The 23,220-nt window shown below is 43.8% G+C and overlaps 1 protein-coding gene across 2 annotated transcripts in view; it reads left to right on the top strand.

The window, feature by feature from the left end:
- LRRTM4 (leucine rich repeat transmembrane neuronal 4) overlaps positions 1-12,362 on the top strand; it is a 119,088-nt gene extending 106,726 nt beyond the window's left edge. Inside the window, exon 3 of one of the 2 annotated variants that reach the window (XM_058042525.1) lies at positions 10,975-11,061. Coding sequence is in view for 1 of the 2 variants with exons in the window: in XM_058042524.1 (XP_057898507.1) it covers positions 10,975-11,196 (222 nt within the window). In the remaining variant the exon portion in view is untranslated. Of the gene's footprint in view, positions 1-10,974 lie in introns of both variants that reach the window. The other variant, XM_058042524.1, reaches the window with a different exon arrangement.
- The last annotated feature ends 10,858 nt before the right edge of the window (positions 12,363-23,220 follow it).

The raw sequence follows: 23,220 nt of genomic DNA on the forward strand, positions 1-23,220 counted from the left end.
TCTGCTCTTTGTGGCACCTTTGGCCTGGCCTGAGAGGTTGAGTTCAAACTTAATTCAGTCTGCAGCTCTGCCATGAGTGAGGAGCACAAATCCCTGGGGAAAAATGAGCTTTAAGTGTCTAAACAAAAGCTGAGCTAACTAAAATTTTGTAAAGTCTGTGCTGCAGGCCCAAAATTCCATGAAGCTGGGCCTTCCAGGCAGGCCCTGGAATACCATGGAAGGTCCAGGTCCATGGAATTTTGGGGCTGAAACAGCAGGAATTCAGCAAGCTGGGAGTGCTGGAGGTCAGAAGAAGGCTCTGGAGGAGTCATTATGGGATTTTTGACCCTTTTTCTGCTTTTTCTTTGTGATCCTTTGGGCTGGAGGCGCCTTAGGCCTGGCCTGAGAGGTTGAGCTCAAACCCAATTCAGTCTGCAGCTCTGCCATGAGTGAGGAGCACAAATTCCTGGGGAAAAAATTGAGCTTTAAGTGAATAAATAAAAGATGTGCTGACTAAAATTTTGGAAAGTCTGTGCACCCAAAGATATGGAGAGACTCCCAATGGGGTTTTTCTACCTGTGGATAAGGAACTACTCCAAAGGACTGTGCTGTGTTTGAGGGACTCGTTCTTTGTTTCATCCCCAGGCTTCCATCCCTATCGACTTCCAGAGGAAACAATCCCAGGAGCACTCAAAGCAATTATTAATGGCTTTCTAATTAGAATATCTAGATGATTTGTTTATTTGATCAGCCCTCCAAGGCAGAAAATCAAAGGTTCCTGTGCATCTCATGCCGAGTTTTTCATCAGTGGGGCTTTTCTTCAGGAGCCAGACACGTCATAAAAAAACAGATCAAGCCATTTAAAAGAAATATTTTGCCCAAGGAACAATAACAAGGCTTAGAAGGCTTTTTCTTCTTTCTGGGAGTTTCCTTTAGGGAAACCTTTTCATTTCCTGATTGAAAGATCAAATCTGCCCATGGAGGGAGCAGTGGGGTGTGGATGATTTTTCTCCTGATCTCTAGAAAAACACACTCAGCTAAAGAGTCCGTGGAGAGGTTCTGCTTTAAAGGGGAAGGCATTTGTGTGATTGGAGAGAAGGATTAGGAATTTATCTGTAGGGAAGGCGAGGAAATCTTCAAGTTCAGTTCACAGTGTCAGTGGAACTGTCAGTGTGATGTTACAGGGCTTTAAAACCTGGGATGCACTCGGCAAGGGCGACCCAATAAATCATAAAAGTTCTCTCTTTGCTGCACCCAGGCTGGCCTGAGGATGGTTTAGAAGTCGGTGAATGCTTTCATCTCAAATTAGAAATTAATAGCTGTATTTTAATTCTGTTTGTATTAAATTGACCAATTCTATGCAGTATTATATAATCCCATAGATTCCTAAATTGCTTATTACCAAGATGTGCAATTTCTTAGGTTAATGTGCCTCTAATCACATCTAACACAATGATGTTTGTTTAATTCCTGTAGTTACTAATTATCAGTTGGCTTTTTATGAGCTACAAATGGACTTCTAAGAGGATCTGGAGAAGGAACTGGGGGCTGCAGCATCTTTGTCCCATGCAGAGAAAATGTTTCTCTACATTTTTCATACCAAGACCTCTCTTCTGTCAGTCCATGCCAATTTTGGGGTCCCATTCCCATAGAAATACAAGAATTAACAAGATTAATTATAATTTCGTAGAATGATAATTTTGTAGAATTTAGGATCCAAATCTGCCACATCCCCATGGAATGCCAGCCCTTGGTGGATGTTCAGCAGGTTGTCCTGGATTTCCTGCAGAAAACCAACAGATAGTTGGTGGGTTTTTTTCTGGAACTCCTGATTTTGGGGCAGTGGCTCAATGCCCTGTGGGACCTTTTCTCCAGCCTGAGGCTGCCAACTCCTCCCTCAACCCTGAGGACAGCTGAAAAGACCATGGATGTGATTTGGGAGGAAAGAAGAGAGAATCTAGGATGGATTCTGTCTACAGTGGGAAGTAAATTGGAAATTTACTGAAATTGCAGGAGACTGACTGTGGGAATTGCACCTCCAAGCCCAGCTTTTGGGGTTACCCGAAATTCAGGGAGATTCTGGCCTAACAGAGGCACCAAGCCCAGTGGGATCTGCAACTCTCAGAAATCCTGGGCTAATTAAGGACCTTGAAGACCTTCACCTAAAACTGCAAAACTGCAGCTGGTAGATTTCCTTTTGCTTCTTTCCTGAGCTGCTCAGGTGCCACAGGGCCCAGCTCAGTGACAGCAGAGCTCACCAACCCTCCTCAGAGCCAAGCACGCGCTAAATGTTTTAATAAACGAGATTTTGGATTCTTTTGTTTTAATCAATGAGAATTACCTGAGGAAACATGAACTGCAGAACAAAAGGCCTGCTCCAAACAGCAGCCAGGCACTTTTGTGTCTGTTCCAAGTGGAAGCAGAGCACGCAGACCTGCTCATATTTCAGCGCTGAGCTCAGCGCCCGCGCTTGTCCTTCGGAATGTGTTTGATGGGAATGTTTGATGGGGCATTTTCCTGAATAGGGATATTTTTCTGCTCTGCCTCCAAAGGGATGTTCCAGGGCCGTTGCCTGTGATTTTTCAGCGGCATGAAATGCGCTGGAATTGTTTATCCCAGCTCTGTCTGCCTAATGTGCCCAATCAATCTGTCTCTGAGGTGAAGCCGCGTGCTCCGCTAATCACCGCGCTACCACAGAACATCTTGCTTATTTTTACTCTAAATTATGATCGGCTTGGAAATGAACTCTGAATTTGATTTATCAACAGCTCCGATGCTAATTCACCAATGAAGTCATGGTGCTCTGAGACTAAATATTTGCGCTAATGAGAAAACATCGCTTCCACGTTTTGTAACTCCGAGTTTCCACAGCTCCTGAAGTTGTGGGTAATTAATTCATCGAATCATTAACTGGGCAAGCATTTCCACAAGAATCAGTTTACCTGGATTACAGATTACCAGCAAATGTCAAACCAGATGACGTTGAGCTACCAGGGAATATTCATGCTGTTTAAAGGAGGAAATGTATCCCTCTAATTCACCAATGAAGTCATGGTGCTCTGAGACTAAATATTAGCATTAAAGAGAAAATCGCTGCCACATTTTGTAACCCTGAGTTTTCACAGCTCCTAAAGTTGGGTGTAATTAATTCATGGAATCATTAACTGGGCAAGCACCTCCACAAGAATCAGTTTACCAGCAAATGTCAAACCAGATGATGTTCAGCTACCAGGAATATTCATGCTGAGTTTTTATTGTTTAAAAAGGGAAATGTGTCCCCCTAATTCACCAATGAAGTCATGATGCTAAATATTAGCGCTAATGAGAAAACATCGCTGCCATGTTTAGCAACTCTGAATTTCCACAGCTCCTAAAGTTGTGTGTAATTAATTCATCTAATCATTAACTGGGCAAGCATTTCCACAAGAATCAGTTTACCTGGATTAGAGATTACCAGCAAATGTCAAACCAGATGATGTTCAACTACCAGGCAATGTTCATGCTGTGTTTTTATTGTTTAAAAAGGGAAATGTGTCCCCTGCAGGGCAGGGCTGGTTGTGCCCTGGCAGTCTCCATCAGCAGGGACAGAGCAGGTGTTGAGATTTCAAACCAGGGTGTTCCTCCTCTTGGAAAACAGAGGCACCAGAATGGAAGGAGTTGAGCTGCAGTGTCTGAACAGTGCCTGGATAAAGCCCAGGTGTCCAGACTGAGGCAGCTGAGACAGCCTGGGACTCAGAAATGCATCATTTTCCCTGCCAGGATCCGGGTTTAGGCTCCTTCTGGAGCAGTCATTTGTCTGCGGCTCCAGTGACAGCGTCAGCCTTTGCACCGTCTCCTTTCAGGGATAAAACAAACTCCACTCCATCCAAACTTCTCCCCAGAGACTGCTGGGCTTGCCAGTCCTTCCATAGATTCCATTTCCCTGTCTCCTGTTGGGAATTTTGGCACTGAGTCACCCAGACAGCCACGGCCATTCCTGAGCCTCCACAAGGACTTTTCCTGCTCTGCAGGATGATGGATGCTGAGGGAAAATGAGCACAAAGAACAAACTCATCGTATTTCCAGCACAATTCAGACCTGTTCCCAAAATCTGGGTGGCCAAAGTTTGATTTAAAAAACTCCAGGGAATTGTTTCAACCTGAGAATGGGTGATTTCATCTGGTTGAAGTGAGTCAGGGAGGTCGTGCCTGCCGGATCCCCTCCACAGATTCCATCCCTGTCTCCTATTGGGAATTCTGGCAGTGTTGGGAATTCTGGCACTGAGTCACCCAGACAGCCACGGCCATTCCTGAGTCTCCAAAAGGAGTTTTCCTGCTCTGCAGGATGATGGATGCTGAGAAATCCATCCTCCAAAATGAGCACAAAGAACAAACTCATCATATTTCCAACAAAATACAACCTGTTCCCAAAACCTGGGCAGCCGAAGTTTGATTTAACAAACTCCAGGGAATCGTTTCAAGCTGAGAATGGGTGATTTCATCTGATTGAAGTGAAGGAAAGAGGTCGTGCCTGCCTGATGCCCTGCAATGAGGCTGCTGCTGTGAGCACAGAGGGAAATACCCGAGCAGGAGCTGCAGCTGGGCACAGAAGTTGATATTTCCCTCCTGGAATTGCTTGGTAGGGAGGTGTCACATCCTGGAGATCATGTTGGGCTGGATTCCAGCTTGTCTGAGGTGTCCTGTTGGGAGGCAGAGCAAGGAATTAAGAATGTGTGAGTGTTTAACAACACAGGAGAGGTGAGAGAGAGAGAGAAAAGCACTCTGGAAATGAGGTCACTCAGCATCACTCAGACCCCAGTCCAAATCCTTGAAAGCTCCCTGAATCTAGTGGGAATATGGAGAGGTTGCATCCCTGTAATACTTCTGTGCTTCCCATGTTCCAGAATAAGGATTTTTATTGATGTTTGGCTAAAAATCTAGGTTTTGATGGCTGCACCTACAACAAACAGAAGTCCAGGCTGAATTCTAAACTCTGAGTATTTTTAATAGAACTTTTATATGTGGTAATCACACTCCCAGACATTTTCAACCTAAGTAAAGCTGATGGAATTCAGTGTTATGTCAAAGAAACATAAAAGACAAAGAATGCAGATTGCAGTGTGGGTCCCTGCATTTGCATGTTTGGATGCCTGAGGGTTGAGCTGAACATCAGTGGAGGCTGTCAGAGGACAGGTGGGCAGGGCATGCTGGAAAACACCTTTGAATGCGGGCCAGAATCAACCTGAATTTTGGGTAACACCATCTGGAATTTTGGGTAACGCCTTTTCAATACAGAACAGAATCAACCTGAATTTTGGGTAACACCTTTTCATGCGGGCTTGAATGAACCTGAATTTTGGGTGACACCATTTTGATGCCAGCCAGAATCAACCTGAATTTTGGGTAACACCATTTTGAATTTTGGGTAACACCTTTTCAGTGCAGGCCGGAATTTCCATGAATTTTGGTTAACACCTTTTCATTTAGGCCCAAATCAACCTGAATTTCAGGTAACACCTTTCAGTGCAGAACAGATTCTCCCTAAATTTTGGTTAACACCTTTTCGTTCAGGCCAGAATCTCCTTAAATTTCAGGTAACAGCTTTTCAATGGCGGCCTGAATGAACCTGAGTTTTGGGTAGCACCTTTTTGATGTAGGCCCAAATCAACCTGGATTTTGGGTAACACCATTTGGAATTTTGGGTAACACCTTTTCAATGCAGAACAGAATCAACCTGAATTTTGGGTAGCAGCTTTTCATTCAAGCCAGAATCTCCCTAAATTTCAGGTAAAAGCTTTTCAATGCAGGCCCAAATCAACCTGAATTTTGGGTAGCACCATTTTGATGCAGGCCAGATTCTCCCTAAATTCCAGGTAACACCTTTTCATGCAGGCCAGATTCTCCCTGAATTTTGGTTAACACCTTTTCTTGTAGGCCAGAATCTCCCTGAATTTTGGTTAACACCTTTTTTATATAGGCCACATTCTCCCTCAATTTCAGGTAACACCCTTTCAATGCAGGCCAGAATCAACCTGAATTTTGGTTAACACCTTTTCATTCAGGCCAGAATCTCCCTGAATTTTGGGCATCTCCAGCTGCTCCAGCTGTTTTTGAGGGGAGCACTTGTGCTGCAGCAAAGCTACTGAGCTGGGAACCTCTCCAGTGTCACTTGGGCTTTGACAAGGAGGATTTGCATTCCTTAAACTCCCACCGCTAAACCTTTTGTCTTCCTCCTGTAGCTGGGGATTTGTGTAAATTGTGCTCCTCGCAGGAGCCCTGTTTGAAGTGTGTGGCTGCTTGGGTGCAACATTTATTACATTTAGAGTGGAGATCTGTGGGATGTGGGCTTGAGAAATCAGTACTGGGAAACTAATCCAGGCCTAAACTTGCTGAAAACTTCCACCTCTCACAGGGGAACAACTCCAGGTTTTGCTTAATTAGCTGGTTGCAATTTTCGATAGAATAATGAAATAATTTTGGATAGAACAATGAAATCTCCATGGAATGGTTTGGGCGGGAAAAGACCTCAAAGCCCATCGAGTGCAACCCCTGCCATGACAAGGACATGTCCCAGTGTCCCAAGGTTCTTCAACCTGGACTTGGACATTTCCAGGGATCCAGGGCAGCCCCAGATCCCCTGGGAATTCCATCCCAGCCCCTCTCCACCCTCCCAGGGAAGGATGAGAGTTCTACCATAAGGTCCAAACCCAAAATGTTCATTGTGTGTCTGATTCTGGGGCTCGTTCTCCTGCTGATTTCTGTTTTCCTGCTGCAAAAATTTTCAGGGCTTCAGGTAAGAATTGAGCAGTGCTGGTTTTAGAAATGAAAAGGGAAATGAAAAGAGAAAAATTAAAGAGAAAATTTTCAGAAAATGCTGTGCAGGATCACAACAAATCAGAGCATTGTGACTGCCCCATCTCTGGCAGTGCCCAAGGCCAGGTTGGAGCCACCTGGGACAGTGGAAAATGTCCCTGCCCATGGCACTGGATGGACTTTAAGGTCCTTTTCAACCCAAACCATTCCATGATTCCATTTTAAATCCCCCCAGGGATGGAGACTCCAGCCCCACGATCCCAGGGCTGTATTTATTTGTCTGGATTTTTTTAAATTTTACCTGACTGGAATTTGTTCTGATTTTTTTTTTAATTTTTTGTCTTCTTGGAGGCCAAAGCAGCTGAACAGGCCCAGCTCAGGTCACAGCTGGGTTGTTTCAGTCTCTGCACAAACAGTCCTCACCTCAAAGAGCTCCAGACTCCAAGGACAAGCAGGGGCAGGGCTGAAGCTTCTCATTTTACAGCTCATAAAATGACTTGTGCAAGGTTATATCTGAGCATCTCAGGTATTAGTTCCATAGCAGGAGTGGGGAAAAAAAAATAAATTACCTCAGAACCTAGAACAAAAACACTTCTAAAATTAATTCTCTGCAACTTAGATGATATTGAACGTGTTTTGTTGATCTCTGGATCTGTAAAAATAGAATAGTAACAGCTTTCTGTGCTGTGAACAGCATCCCCAGTGTTTTCCATCATTTTCCTGGATGAGTGCTGGCACAATTGTCCCCAAAACTGCAGCAAGGCTGTGTCCTGGAAAGGCTTTTTGGGGGCTCAGGTGTCACCTGGAGTCACCTCAGAGTAAATAAAAACTGAGCCCTTGTGTGTCCCAGCAAATGCAGAGCTGTTTTCCAGGCAAGGACAGGTTTTAGTGCATTTTTTATTATCACCTCCAGTTTTTGGGCCTTTGTGCATGCTGCCTTCAGAGGGTGGGTGCTGATGGCAGATCTGTGCAGGTGTGCTCATCCTGTGTCCATTGGGTGTTATCCCATCCCTGCAGGAATTTTTACACAAACAGCCACGATGTCTAAGCTTAATTAACAACAGAAATAAAAACTATATCTCTATAACAGAGTCACTTTAACACCACGCACATAAAATCCATTTCCATATTTGCAAAAAGCCAATATTATAATATATAGATCTGAAATATATAGATATTTCAGGTTATAAATATAAATATAAATACACATTTAACTGTAAATGTAAATGTAAATGTAAATGTAATATATCTTAAATATATATATATTTCAGAAATATATATCTGAAATATATATCTATATTTCAGATAATAAATATAAATATAATGTATATTAAATATATATATTTCAGATAATGATGATAAATATAATATATCTTAAATATATATATATTTCAGATATATATATCTGAAATAAAAACTATATCTCTATAACAAAGTCACTTTAACACCACGCACATAAAATCTATTTTAATATTTCTGATGAGTCAATATTATAATATATATCTGAAATATATATATATTTCAGATAATAAATATAATATATCTTAAATATATATATTTCAGATAATAAATATAAATATAGTATAACTGAAATATATATATATTTCAGATATATATATCTGACATAAAAACTATATCTCTATAACAAAGTTATTTAACACCACACACATAAGATCCATTTTCATATTTGCAAAAAGCCAATATTATAATATATATCTGAATATTATAATATATATCTGAAATAGATATATATTTCAGATAATAAATATAACTATAATATACCTTAAATAGATATCTATTTCAGATACATATATATCTGAAATAAAAACTATATCTCTGTAACAAAGTCCCTTGAACACCACGCACAGAAAATCCGTGTTAATATTTGCAAAAAGCCAACATTATAATTTATATCTGCAACACCCTGCCTCAGTTTGGAGCCTGCAGCCCGGCCTCAGGTGCTCAATGAGCTGTGTGTTATTGCAGCCAGGACCTCCATCCCTCAGCTCTCCGGAACACAAACAGTCCTTGGCTTTTATGGGATCATAAAAAGCTGCCTTAAAGCTGAGACAGGGACTGGCACGGATATTGCTCTATCCAGGGGAGATCCGTGTTCCTGTGGCTCCACAAGTGAGCTCAGTTGTCCCATCAAATTCCACCCGGCAGCTTGTCCTCTGCGTCCCTGCCACTCAGCTGCCGCGTCAAATCAAATCTGCAGCTGAATTCCAGCTCTTGGAAGGGTTTTTGGGATCTCTCCAGCCTTCTGCAGGGGATCCACATCAAGAGGAACTCTGACCCTGCAAAGTTTCCCAATTAGTTTTAACGCCTTTGCTTTTTCCATGCTGGTTTTTGGGGGATGAAGTGCACGGAGCAATGAAAATTTGGGAGAAATTAGCTCTGCTGGTCTTCACTTAAAGTTCAGCCTGGAAAATCAAAAGGCATTTGTTCCAAGATTGGATTATGTGTAGGATATCTGCAGCTATAATGAGCTCAGGTTTGCTGGCAGCGTTAGAATCAACTCTCGCCTCTCTCTCTCTCCTGCCACATGTGTTTTTCTCCCTCAGAGCATATTTCTTTCGACTTGATCAGCTCATCTCTTGCAGATGATAAAATTATCTGCAAAGATTTGTATCTGATGTTGTGCCATAAATCATATTTAGTCGTAGGATTAACATTTGCAAGCGTGGAATATTTATGGAAGGGGGAGAAAAAAAAAAGAAGAAAAAAAGCAAAAAAAGCAGGTGGGGGGCTGGCAGTTTCTGAGGATTTACATAAGGAAGAGTTGGCATTCAGGGTTTGGAAATCCATTTGTACAAGGTGTGGATGTGCTCAGCTCTGGTGAGCAGCAGTGGAGCTGCTTTTACAGGGTTTATCTTGGGGAGGTTGTGAGATAAAGGACGCGGGGAACCGTGACCTTGGGTGAGCAGCTTTGTCCTGGAAGCAAGAAACAGATGTTCCAGCTGTGCTGGCACCACCCCTGCTGCCAGCTGCCTCTGCCTTTCACATTCCCAGGCTGCTCTGGAAACACTCAGCACCTTTCCAGGCGCTTTTGGAAGCTGCTGGGTTTACAAACCCCTTGGTTTGTTTTTTCAGAGCTGGGTCATCCAGAAGAGCCAGAACGGAGCAGTTTGAGCATCTGCCCACAAACTGGGGAAAGGGAGAGAGGGAGGGAGGGAGAGCAGCTCCCTCTGCTCTGGCTCCAGCACTGCCAGGCAGGATGCATCCAGGAGGGGGGACACTCATGGAATCCAGGAATTGTTTGGGGTTGGAGGGACCTTAAAATCATCCCATTCCAGCGCCACCATGGGTCCCACACTTTCCACTGTCCCAGGTGGCTCCAACCTGGCCTTGGGCACTGCCAGAGATCTCAAGCTCCTCTGGGAATTCCATCCCAGCCCCTCTCCCAATATTTCTTCCCAAAATCCCATCCAAACCAGCCCAGGGAATCCTGGAATGGTTTGGGGTTGGAGGAGACCTCAAAGCCCATCCAGCCCCACCATGGGTCCCACACCTTCCATAGACCAGGGTGCTCCAGACTGGCCTTGGGCACTTCCAGGGATCCAGGGGCAGCCACAGCTGCTCTGGGAAGTCCATCCCAGGATGTAATTCCATCCCAATATCCCTCAGGCAGTGCAAAACCACTGTCCATATAAAAAATCCTTCTCCCTCCCTTTTATCACTCTAAGAGAGGCTCTCAGATCCCCCTGGAGCATTTCCTCCTCCCACAGCTCTCCCAGCCTGGCAGTGCTGCCCCAGAGGGACCTGAAGGTGCTGCAGGGAGCTGGGAGCCCTCAGGGCTTTCTCCTGTGGGCTGATCCCAGGGGGGTTGAGGCCGTGTTGGGATTTCTGGTGACTGAGGCCGCATTGGGATTTCTGGTGACTGGGGCCGCGTTGGGATTTCTGGTGACTGGGGCCGCGTTGGGATTTCTGGTGACTGAGGCCACGTTGGGATTTCTGGTGACTGGGGCCACGTTGGGATTTCTGGTGACCGGGGCCGCGTTGGGATTTCTGGTGACTGGGGCCGCGTTGGGATTTCTGGTGACTGAGGCTGTGTTGGGATTTCTGGTGATTGAGGCCGCGTTGTGATTTCTGGTGACTGGGGCCGCGTTGGGATTTCTGGTGACTGGGGCCGCGTTGGGATTTCTGGTGATGCTGCACCACCACGATGCTCATCTGCTGCTCTTTGCTCCCGTTCCTCATGCAGGTCCCTCACCACATGAAGACCTTACCCTACTACAGCTACGACCAGCCCGTGATCGGCTACTGCCAGGCCCACAAGCCCCTCCACGTCAACAAGGGCTACGAGACGGTGTCCAGGGAGCCGGCGGAGCCCTCCACGCTGGACCTGGGCCGCGAGCACAGCTTCATCGCCACCATCGCGCGCTCCGCCGCCCCCGCCATCTACATCGAGAGAATACCCAACTAACGTTGGCCAACCGCCTCTTGGGGACAGCTCTGGGAGGGACCTTTGGTCCTGCGGGAGACCAGGCAAGGTTGTTCCAACGCCGCCGTTCCAGCGGGGAAACGCTCCCGAGGGCAAGGAGGTGGCGGCGCGGAACTCGCGGCGCGGAGAAACTTCAGGATTTTTTCCCTTCGCTTTAAACTTTCAAACAAATTCCTCGGTGTAAATATTAAAGAGAGAGAGAGAGAGAGAGATTGTCGAGTTCTTATTAAAAAGAACGACAGCGACGGCGGCGACAACAAATAGATTTCACTCTAGCTACATAAAGGGATGGATTAAGAGTTTTGTTTGTATATTTGATTTTTCTACATTGCACGGTTCCAGGGAAGGAGAACCACAGGTAAAAAATAAATGGGGTGGGGAGGGCGAGGCTCTGGGGAGGGTCAGCCATGTTCCCTTATTAAGTGTTTATTACAAAGATCCGTTGACTATTTTTGTTCTTTTTAAACCAACAAAATATAGCTCTATATTTTCTTTTTTTCCTTTCAGGGGTTGGGTTATTTTTTGGGGGGGGTTGTTTTTTAAGTGGTTGAGCATTAATATTTCAACCTTCAGACATGGGCATTAAAGCTTATGTTGAACCAAAAGGACCTTGGCAATTGATGCAGCAGAAACAAAGAAACTCGGGTGCATGTACATTTAAGACACAGGCTGTACACTATGGAGGGGGCTTTTGATTTTTTTTATCTTCATTGTGCTTCATTGTTGACACTCTAATTCCTTTTTGGGCTCTAAAACAAAAAAAAACGGGGAAATACTGCAATGGAATCACAACTCAGATTTCCAGGCCAGTGGTGCTTGTTAAACAAAATTCGTGGACGTTTGGGAACCAAAATGGAAGCGAAGTGCTTGAAATGGATCAGAAGGAGAATCTTTTAAAGAGCATTTAGTGCAACTCACTGGCTGACACAATTTCTAAAACACGGCAGAATGTGTAACGTTGTTTTTTTGGTTTGGGTTTTGGTTTTGTTTTTTTATTAATTATTATGATCAGTTAGTTTTTGTGTAGTTTTTATCAATAAAATGACAACAACAAACAAACAGAAAAAAAAAAAAAGAAGTGGTGGAAAAAAAAAATAAACATATTATTTTGTGGTTGGGACACCACAGCCACGGTACTGTTTGAATGATTTCTCTGGGTGTGTGACACGGGGACAATGCTGGGTCCTGTTCCTCCCCTCTTGGAAAGAAATCAGGGAATTGTTCTGAATTTAAACAACCTGAGTCTGAAGAAGCTCAGTTTATTTGGTTTGGCTAAAAAAAGAGGTGGTTTGGGGGCTAGGGGAGGGGAAAAAAGGGAAAACAACGTTTTTTTTAAACTAAAAGTTGGGTTTTTAATCAGAAGGAAGGTTTTTCATCTGCAAAATTGAGCTGGAGCTAAACCAGCTCTGATTAGAACACAAGGGACGAGTTTTTATCTGGAGGGGGAATTAACACATTGACAAAGTTTAGGCAGAATGAATTTGGTATTTATTTGGGTGAGTTATGCAAAATCTTGGCCACAAGGCTTAATGAATTCCTGCAAGTGCTGAGTGCTGTCTCACAGACACACTGTTCTATTGTGTCCTGCGTTTCTCACCTGGAAAACTGATTTATTTTTCCCTGGAAGGCAGGGAAGGATGGGGATGGATGTGCTGGGCTAGGCAGGGAAACGTGGACACAGAGAATGAACCCGAAGCACGGAAGGTAATGCATTTAGAATTAAGTGTTGGGCAGGAAATGAAAAGAAAATGAAGTGAAAATCCAGGTGAGGAGTTTCCAGATCAGATCTCCTGAGATCTGTCAACCTTGGCAGAGCCATGGATGGAGGGAAAAAGCAACGAGTTTAAAACACTGACCCAAGAAGTTGAAAATGGAAGAGCTCCCAGATATTCCTGTCAGCTCCAGGTCAGCAGGAGGATGCATTCCAAAAAATATCCAGAGTGGAACAAAAAATATCCAGAGTGGAGCAACAAAAAATATCCAGAAAAAATATTCCAAAAAATATCCAGAGTCGAAGAACAAAAAATATCCAGAAAAAAATATTCCAAAAAAAATCCAGAGTGGAACAACATTCCCGTGCTCCTGAAGGATGAGGATGGAAATATTTTTATTTTAAGGATCGTTAACAGCAATTTAATAATCCTGGTGTCATTTTTGAGAGGATCACTCTGCGTCTGCCAGGACTGAAAAGGGAAATGTCACCCAGAAATATTTCTTGTCTTGGTTTGTTTTTTTTCCTTAGCCCCTCCACCTGCTGGGCATGTGGATATTGGAGAATATATTGTTTATTTTTTTAAATTTCATTTATAATCATCTTGAATGCAACTTCCTCCTGTGCTCTGGGAAAAGCTACTGAAAGAGAAGGTAAAATTAAACAAACTCCCCCTTCTTTATTTCCTTATTTCAAAATAACCTAATTTTAGCATTGATTTGGAGGATGTTTGGAACTGACATTAGATTACAGATTTTCTTGGCAATTAGTGGGAATTGTGGGAACAAAATAAACTCCTGTGGGCACAATCTCTGGGTAAATTCCTGTTTTTCTGCCTGAAATGTTGCTGGGTTTCCTCTGTTTATACCCTGATGCCAGTCTGGATAAGAAGCCCAAAATTTCTGTTTGCATCCTTAAAAATAAAGGAGAAAATGCTCCAAGAATGATGGCATGAAGTTAAACCTTCCTCAAGTGCTAAAGGTCTGGAAGAGCAAAAAATTTGGATTGCTTTGGATCAAAGCAGAAGATATTGGGCTCAGCTCAAGTGATCAGGCCAAAAGGTCTCTTTGCAAGGTGATGTGGGGCTCCAGATTTTACAAAACTCAGAATTTTTATTCTCCTGCCTGCAATTAAAGCCAAATAAATTTCTATAAAATTTATAACATTTACATAAAATTTATATAAAATTTACATCAAATTTATGTAAATTTTGCTCTCCATTCATAATACCAGAAGCCATGATTAATGTGTTGATCCCCAGCCTTTTGTTATGAGTTTTATATTTGTTGTGCTCTTCTTGAAGTCTCAGTTCCTGCATTCACAGGTGATTCTGTTGCACCTTCAGCCTCAGACTGTGACTGTCTTTAGTCCAGGCCTTTCTGCTCCTCTTCACACATTTCTGGTGAGGGAAGTTCCTGCTCTGCAAGGGAGAGTGGAGAAACTCAACAGCTTTCCAGGTAAGACCCAAAAATTAAAAATTTAAACGTTGATGGTGTTCCCAGGGATTCTTCTCCCAGAAAAGGAGCATTAATGAAAGGACCTCGTTAGTGAATGGTGGCCTTGGTGGCATCTTGGAGCTGCTGAGCTTCCAACCAAAGCTGTGAACTTCGTGCTCTGCAAAAAAACCCAACAAAAAAAACCAAAAACTGATGGGTCTAAATAACAGATTCTCCAAGATTTTGGGGAAAATCAGATGCTGCTTTTCTCCCTGGCTCATATTCACCTTTCAGATGTCCATGAGGAGGTGAAATTCCCCCATCCTGGGAATGCTGGGGTGGGATCTGCATCCCACAGCCCATCCCAGCACTCTCCTGCTCCCAGTTATTTCCAAGGCTGGCAATATTTTGCTGTGAGATTTTAAAAAAATCTTTTTGGAACGAGCTGCCCTTTTCAGTAATGAATTGCAAGTGTTCCCAAGATTGATAAACACAATTTCATCCCCACTGGAAAAAAGTCCCTGAAGGAATTTGGCAGGATGGCCATGGCAAATCTAGTGCTTTTATAGATATTTTCAAGCTGCATGAAGATTTAAGGCTCTAATGTAGTGTGTATTGAAAGTTATTAATTGTTAGGTGGTTTTGGCTCCTTTAAATGTCACTTGTCACTTTTTTAAAGCTGTAGAAAGGAAGGGGGGGTTTGGTGAGTCCATCAAGCTGGAACCTTGCCTTAAATTAAGAAAAATAAATTACCTGCCTGATATTAATGCCTTCCTCATAAGGGTGAGAGCAATAAAGAAGGCTCAGACTGACTTGGAGTTTGGGTTTGTTGGAGGGCAGGAATGAAAAACTTTCCTTGATCCCCAGAAAATGGAGGAAAGCAAATTTCATGGACAGACCACCCATTCCTCAGGGCAGGAGCAGGAAATGTTCTGATCCCCAGACATCCTGCTCATCACTGAGATGAGGTTTGATTATCTTGATTTTAAAAAGTGACATGATAAAGATAAGACTAAATTAAAAATAAGAATAAATCTGCCTCTTTTGGAGGAGAAGCTGTGGCTGGCCCATGCCTGGAAGTGTCCAAGGCCAGGTTGGGTGGGGTTTGGAGCAACCTGGGACAGTGACAGGTGTCCCTACAAGGTGCTGGAAATGGATTTTTCAGGCCCCTTCCAACCCAAACCATTCCATAATTCTCTGATTAAAAACCATTCCATAATTCTCTGATAAAAGCTCCCCAGCCTGACCCCATTCTGTAAAAGAGTTAAGCAGAAAAAAATATAGATTGGATATTAGGAAGTTGGTGAGATCCTATCCTATAAGATATTAGGAAAAACCTAATCAGGATATTAGGAAAAAATATAGGTTGGATATTAGGAAAAGGTTTTTTACAGAAAGGCGGATAAAATTCTGGAATGTTCTGCCTGGGGAGGTGGTGGAGTCCCCATCCCTGGGTGTGTTTAACAAAGCCTGGATGCGGCACTGGGTGCCAGGGTTCAGTTGAGATGTTGTGGCTTGGATTGGACTCCATGGCCTTGAAGGTCTCTTCCAACTCTGTGGTTCTGTGAATTCAGTGCCAAAAATGGGATTCATTTGCATGCCAAAAAAAGCCTTTTTCTCCCCCCTTTTTTCCCTTTGGGTGCCATGGTTTGGTTGTGGTGTTGAGCTGGACTGGATGATCTTGAAGGTCTCTTCCAACCTGGTCATTCCGTGATTAAACCCAGCTCTTTGCAAGCTTGCTCTCAGCTTTTGGTGTGAATAAGACAAAAATCAGTGACAAAGTCAAACCAGGACTCGGTCCCCACCTCCCCCTCCCCTGCTACCCCCCAGTGATATTTTGTGTACTAAAAAGGCAGAGGAAAATCAAGTTGATAAGGCACAAACTGCAGCAGCTCGTGACTTTCAATCAGCTCCTCGGGCTCCCCAGTGCTCTGGAGGGCTCTCGTTGCTAAAAGGGTGTGCTCAGAACAGCAGGATCCAAGGATCTTGAGAGCCTGATGAGGGAGGGAAAAGAAAGCATTTTCCTCCCAAATCCTTCTGGGAATTTAGGGTTGAAAGAGAGGGCAGGTTGGAAAATACAGTGATGTCAGGGTCCCGCTGGGATGGAAAATGTGGTCACAATAATTTAGAGCAAAATACATCATAAAACCTTGTCATAAAATCCTAGAAAGGGCCTGGGTTAAAAAATCCCTTTTAAATTCCTTGTGTTGGACAAAGGGAGCAGCACTCCAATAAACTGTTGATGATATTCAAGTTGTAATTTATAAACAGTCTCCTCAAACATTGTGGTATTTGCAATGTATTTATATCATATTATGTAAGATAAATGGCTGGCAAACATTCATAAAGTATTTATTGGACATGCCACTGTTTGTTCAATGATTTATAAATCAATGCTGGGAATGGGGAAGTGGTGGCAGAGTTTCAGATAAATTCGTTGCAAAATATTTGCTGTGCATCAATAATTCTGATATTAATTAGTTTAGGCCTTATCTGCAAGTGCCTTGGGAATGATTTACAGTTCACTTTCTCTCCAGCCCCAGGCTCAAGGGGCTTGGGCTGGAATTCCTGCTCAGGTTGGGGCCAGGCCTGGGTGTTCACAGTCCTGGTTCTGTCCAGAGCTGGATCTGTTCCTGGTTTGTGCTTGTCTTGGTTTGAAAATCCAGGTGTCTGCTAAGGAAGGCAGGAGTCTTCCTTGAAATGGAAAATGCAAACCCCCTCCCTCTGAATTATTATAATTTTGAAATTAAGGGGCCCTCAGGCAAAGATATGGGAGTAGGAATAACAGCTGGAAAATTAAAAATGCAGATGCAATAGTACAAAAAAAGAAAATAAACCACTGAGAGAGTCAGAAGAGGAGCTGCCCCCCTGTGTGCCAGGGTGGTGGCACAGCCCCATCCCATGGGGGCTCAGCCCTCCTGCAGTGCCAGCTGTGGTTCTGCTGGAGCAGGGATCCTGCACAAGGGGGGAGTTTTCCTCTGCAGCTCCAGGGCTGCTGGAGATGGGCCTGGAATTCCTCTGGGAATGCAGGGCAGCAGAAAGCTGCTCCTCTGGGAATGCAGTGGGCAAAGGCTGCTGGGATGTCCCAAACCTCAGATTGTATCCAGGGAGCAATGTTTGAAACCTCAGATTGTATCCAGGTAGGAATGTTTGAAACCTCGGATTATATCTGGGTAGGAATGTTTGAAACCTCAGACTGTATCCAGGTAGGAATGTTTGAAACCTCAGATTGTATCCGGGTAGGAATGTTTGAAATCCCATATTGTATCCGGGTAGGAATGTTTGAAACCTCAGCTTGTATCCAGGTAGGAATATTTGAAACCTCAGATTGTATCCGGGTAGGAATGTTTGAAACCTCAGATTGTATCCAGGTAGAAATTTTTGGCTCCTCCCCCTGGGTGGAGCATCTCCCCATGGGATGATGGGATTTTATCAGCCATGCAGGGACACTCACTGGCCATGAACAGGAGATAATTAATAATTAATGGCTCATTAACAGCAGAGATCTGGAGTGAGGATTGAGTAAGGACGAGATAAATAAAACTGCCCGAAGAACAGAAATCTGCCCCACCTCTAACAGGTGGGAATTGAATAGAAACCCCAGCCTAAACCAAGCAATTTCCCAGTTTATTGCCCCAAATTCCCTGTTTGTGCTCCCCGCTGGTGAATCCAGCTGCAAATGGACTGGGGAAAGGCCAGCAATGGGAAGGAGCAGCTGCTTTAGGGGAAGGTAGAAAACAGCAGCTCCAAAACCTGCCAGAATTAGTTAAATCTCCATCTTCAGCCTTAACACCCACAACCACCTTCCTGCCCTGGGAATTTGAGACAGAAATGTGAAGTTTTGGTGTTTTGCTGCCCTTTTGTGCCTGATCCCAGCGTGGAAAATGGAGCTGACATAAACTGGGAGTATCCAAATTATTTGTAAGTATCTGGGCTAATGAATGAGCTCGAGTTCTGTCAATATTTGCAGCCAGGGCTGTGGAATTAGCGTGGGTAATGCATGCAGGAGATGTAATTTTCAATTTACTTATCAATGTAAACATTCATTTAAAGCCGAAGGTGAGCCTGGTTTACAGAACTCTGCTTGCTGGGAAAGCAGGGAAATTTATAATTTACATTTTTCAAGGGAGGGCTGCTCACAGGTACGCAAATCAGGAATATTTTGGTGTTGTTTTGCTGTGCAAAAATTCAGTTCTTTCCTAAAAACCAAACCAGATTCTTGCATCCCATGGAAGATGGCTTGATGGCTTGATATATTCCAAGTATATTTTTTCATATCTATTGTGTGTTTTTTTCCCTGAGAACAAGAAGTCTTTCCCCAAAACAAATCTTTTTGTCTCTCTCTCTGGTTTTCCCTGTTATTGTTGATAATAATCTCATCCATTATGGATGTGGGACTGAAAAATTCCAGGGAGTTCACATTTACCAGCGTTGCCAAGGGAAGGAATTCTCTCCCGAAGATCCAGCTTTAATATAAAAGAAGAATTGCTGATATTACCATGTTCAGATCCAAAAACTGATAATGGAGCCCTGCTGATCTTTAATATCAGCTGGATTCCATGGGCCTTGTGCTGGGATAAGTTTTGAAGGTTGGATTTGTGTGATGAGGAGCTGGAATAATTACATCCCTAAAAGAAATCAAAAAAAAAAAACATTTTGTTCTGTGATGAGGAGCTGGAATAATTAAATCCATTAAAAAATCTACTACTCTGGAACTGAATGTCAGAAAAATACCTCTCTGTTACAGATTTCTCTTCAATTGTAATCAAATTGAAGGAATTTGGTATTTTGGGGATATGATTGAAATGTAACTGAATGTGGCAGAGGTTTATCCCAGAGTTTCTGCTGCAGCAGAGCACAAAGGTTTGTTCACAGCTGCTTAAATCAACAATTTCACTTTACATCTCAGTTAACATTCTCCCAGGGAAAGGAAACAATTGATCCCATCCAAACTTGGTTTTGTTTGACATCAGTTTTTGAAGTGTTTCAGGTCAGACCAAGCAGGAGGAGGTGAGTTATCTCCTTGGTGCTTGCTGAGCTCCCCATGGCTGTTTTTTTTATGGAAATCACTGGAATTCCGGTGTTCTGCTGCATCTCAGCCCTGATGGAGTTTTACTCCAGGCCATTGCACCAAAATCTTCTGGAAGTTTTTCCCCCAAAATCTTCTGGAAGTTTCTCCCCCAAAATCTTCTGGAAGTTTCTCCCCCCAGCCTCTCCAGGCGAGTGGAATCGACAAAACAAAAATCAATCTTAACAGAAAGATTTTCTTAATTAACTCAATGGAATAATAAAACATCATTACAATCAAAATAACAACATGATAAATATACTGGAGAAACTAAAAAGGGTATAAAGAGAATATTAGGGTTTTAGGAGATTCGGGTTTGCTTTCAACAACTTGTGTCTTCATCAAAAACAAAGCAGTCGTGTCCTCTTTTCTCCATATTAGTCTAAAACTGTTGTTTTCCACTCCATATTTAATGATTTTGTTCTGGGTTTGTTTTGGTTTTTGTTTGGTTTCTTGGGGGCTTTTTTTTGTTGTTTGTTTGGGTTTTTGGGGGATTATTTTTTTTGGGGGGGGGGAGTTTGAATTTTGGAATTCTTTTAATTTTGGAATTTTTGGAACTTCGGAGTTTTTTTGGAATTTTTTTTTTTTTGTTCTGTTTTTTGGAATCGATGGAGTTGGCGCACCAGCAGGAATGGGGTGAAGGCTCTGCCGTCTGTGTGGGAAATGTGGGGCAAAAAAACCCCACAGAGACAGGGGAGGGAGGGAAATAACCTTAATGTTGAGTGTTTGACATTAAGTGGGTGAGGAGAACAGGAGAGCTGGGGGACAAAGCCCATGCAGGGACCAGGAGGAAAATCACCTTAATTTTGAGAATTTGGCATTAAATAACTTTAATTTTGGGAGTTTGGCATTGAGTGGGTGAGAAGGAGGGCAGGTCCCTTGTGCTGGTGACAGCAGGAGAGCCTGGGGACAGAGCCCATGCGGGGACCAGCTGTGCACAGAGGCACTCGAGGAGGCAAAGAGGCGTCCCTGGAACATCTGTGCAGCACGGAAACCACAGGGGGAAGGAGCTGCCAGGGAATCCAGGCTCAGGGACAAACAACTGCTCCAGTCTGAGCATTTCCCAGCAGTGAGGCAGCAGGGAAGGGGGTGAGCACCAGGTGGGAGAGCTTCTGGCATGTGAAAAACACCAATCACTTGTTTTTAGAATTTAAGAAGTTTAATAATAATAAAATAGTTGTAAAAATAGTGATATGATTAGAATAATAAAAAATTTGGACAATTTGGATTAGGACAATATGAGACAATAAAAACAAAGTGTTAGGGACAGTCCAGGTGCCTCTTTCTGGGCAAAATAAGCCCAAAAAAGGACCCACGTTAACAGAGGATTAACCCTTAAAAGCAACAGCCTGTTGCATATTCATACACCTCATCCATGATGCATAAATTCCATTCAAACACAGGATTCTGTCTGGGCAGGGTCAGCTTCTGCCTCTGAATCTCTTCGGCATCTATGGGGCACAGGAGATCTATAGGGCCGGATCTATGGGGCAGAAGGAATGTGTGGGGCAGGATTTCAGCATCTATGGGGCAAACAGGATCATAATCTTTGCTCTGCTGTCCTTGTCTCCCATTGCCCTTTATTAAACTCTTTAAATTTTCACAGCAGAGTGAACGTGTTTTTCACGAGAGGCTGCACGTGTCTCTCCCACATCCAAATCCCCCCGCGCTCCCTTGTGCTGCACACAAGGCCATGAACACCTCCGAGTGTTTGTTTATTTATTCTGGCATTTCCCAGCCCCTGCAGGCTCTGCACCACGGGATGGGCCAGCCAGGGCTGTTGTTTTCCTTCCTAGGCACGTTCAGCATTTCCATGGCCAGCATGGGTTTCATCCTTTAATTTTGACAGAGAGGCAGGAGTAGAAAATTATTTTTGTCACCTGTTGTGGTGTTGTCAGGGGTCTCAGGACAGGGAAGAAAAAAGAATTTTGACTCCATGTTTCAGAAGGCTGACTTATTATTTTATGATATATATTATATTGAAAAAAATGATATATTAAAAGTATACTAAAAGAATAGAAGAAAGGATTTCATCAGAAGGCTTGAAAGAAATAGAAAGGAATGAAAATAAAATCTTGTGACTCTCAGAGAGTTTGACACAGCTGGACTGGGATTGGCCATTAATGAGAAACAACTAACATAGACAAATCACAGATGCACCTGTTGCATTCCACAGCTGCAGATAATTATTGTAACTAGTAAATTTCATTTCTGAGGCACCTCAGCTTCTCAGGAGAAAAAAATCCTAACAAAAGGATTTTTCATAAAATGTGTCTGTGACAGTCACCCTCCAATTCTCACCTGTGCAGGTGCCACGTGTGGTGTGGGCAGAGCAGGAGCAGATTCCATGGAAAAACCCTGGGGATGGGGAAGGGAAGGGAAGGGAAGGGAAGGGAAGGGAAGGGAAGGGAAGGGAAGGGAAGGGAAGGGAAGGGAAGGGAAGGGAAGGGAAGGGAAGGGAAGGGAAGGGAAGGGAAGGGAAGGGAAGGGAAGGGAAGGGAAGGGAAGGGAAGGGAAGGGAAGGGAAGGGAAGGGAAGGGAAGCTGTGCCTGTCAGATCACTGCCGGGTGTTTGATTGCTCCTGGGTGCTCACAGTGAGTTCCTCCATTTGCTGCGCTGGATGAGTCAGGAATGCAGAGCCCTGAGCTCTGCAGTGCCCGTGCTCTGCCCTGCATCAGCTGCTCCCTGCCCACCAACTCTGAATTCACATTGTCACGAAAATTAATCCACAAACACCAGAGGTTTATGTCCAAAAAGGAGACAGAGGAATCCTTTTACTTTATTCCAATCAAGGCAGAGGCCATGGGCCATCCCCTGGGGTGTCTCCAAGTTTTGGAGGATGCAGCCTCGTTTTTATCCCAATTTCCAGCCACATTTCCCTTCTCTCTTTCCCCATTTCTGAGGTACTTGAGAGGTTCAGACTTCCCAATACACCTGATCCCAAAGATTCCCCTCTAATTCTTAACCCTCCCTTTTAATTTTTAATTCTTACAGAATTTTGGGGTTTTTCCCCATTTCTGAGGTACTTGAGAGGTTCAGACCTCCCGATCCACCTGATACCGAAGATTCCCCTCTACTGTAAAACCCTCCTTTTAATTTTTAATTCTTGTTAGGAAAATTAATCCACAAACACCAGAGGTTTATGTCCAAAGAGGAGACAGAGGAGTCCTTTTACTTTATTCCAATAAAGGGAGGGGCCCCTGGAGTCTCTCAAATTTTCGGAGGATGCAGGGAGGGGATTCTGCTCTTTTCTGCCTCCTGGAGAAGTTTTGATGTTTCCTCAGCACTTCAGAGAGAAAACTTTGCTGTTTTCATCCTGTTCTAATCACACGGGCAGGAGGGGAATAAGAAATCAGCTCCTTCAGATCTGTCGATTTTTAGAAGCCAGTAAGCCATTCTGGTTTAATTTGGGTTCAGAGCTGTTCCATTGTGGCTGCAGGGAGGAAGCCATCCCTGAGGACCCTCGGGACGTGCCAGAGCGCTTCAGGATCACTTTGGGCAGTCAGAGCTGTGTGAGTAATGAAACGTCTGCTCCAGGAGGGCCTTTGCCCACCCTTGGCAGGGGAGCCTGGCAAGGAGCTCCTCCCCAGCTTTGCTGCTCCTTCCCATCTGTGGGAATCCACAAAATCAGAGGGTTTGGGAAAGCTGCACAAGGCCTCAGAGACAGCAGAACTGTGAGCAGAGCTAAGCACAGCCATGAGATTGGTCAGCAGAAAAATTATTTAAAAAGTAGAAAAGCAAGGGCAAATAGGACAATGGCCTGCGTATTAATGCTTGTCTAGAATAACTCC

This window comes from Melospiza georgiana, chromosome 31, assembly GCF_028018845.1.
Source record: "Melospiza georgiana isolate bMelGeo1 chromosome 31, bMelGeo1.pri, whole genome shotgun sequence".
Lineage (NCBI taxonomy): Eukaryota > Metazoa > Chordata > Aves > Passeriformes > Passerellidae > Melospiza > Melospiza georgiana.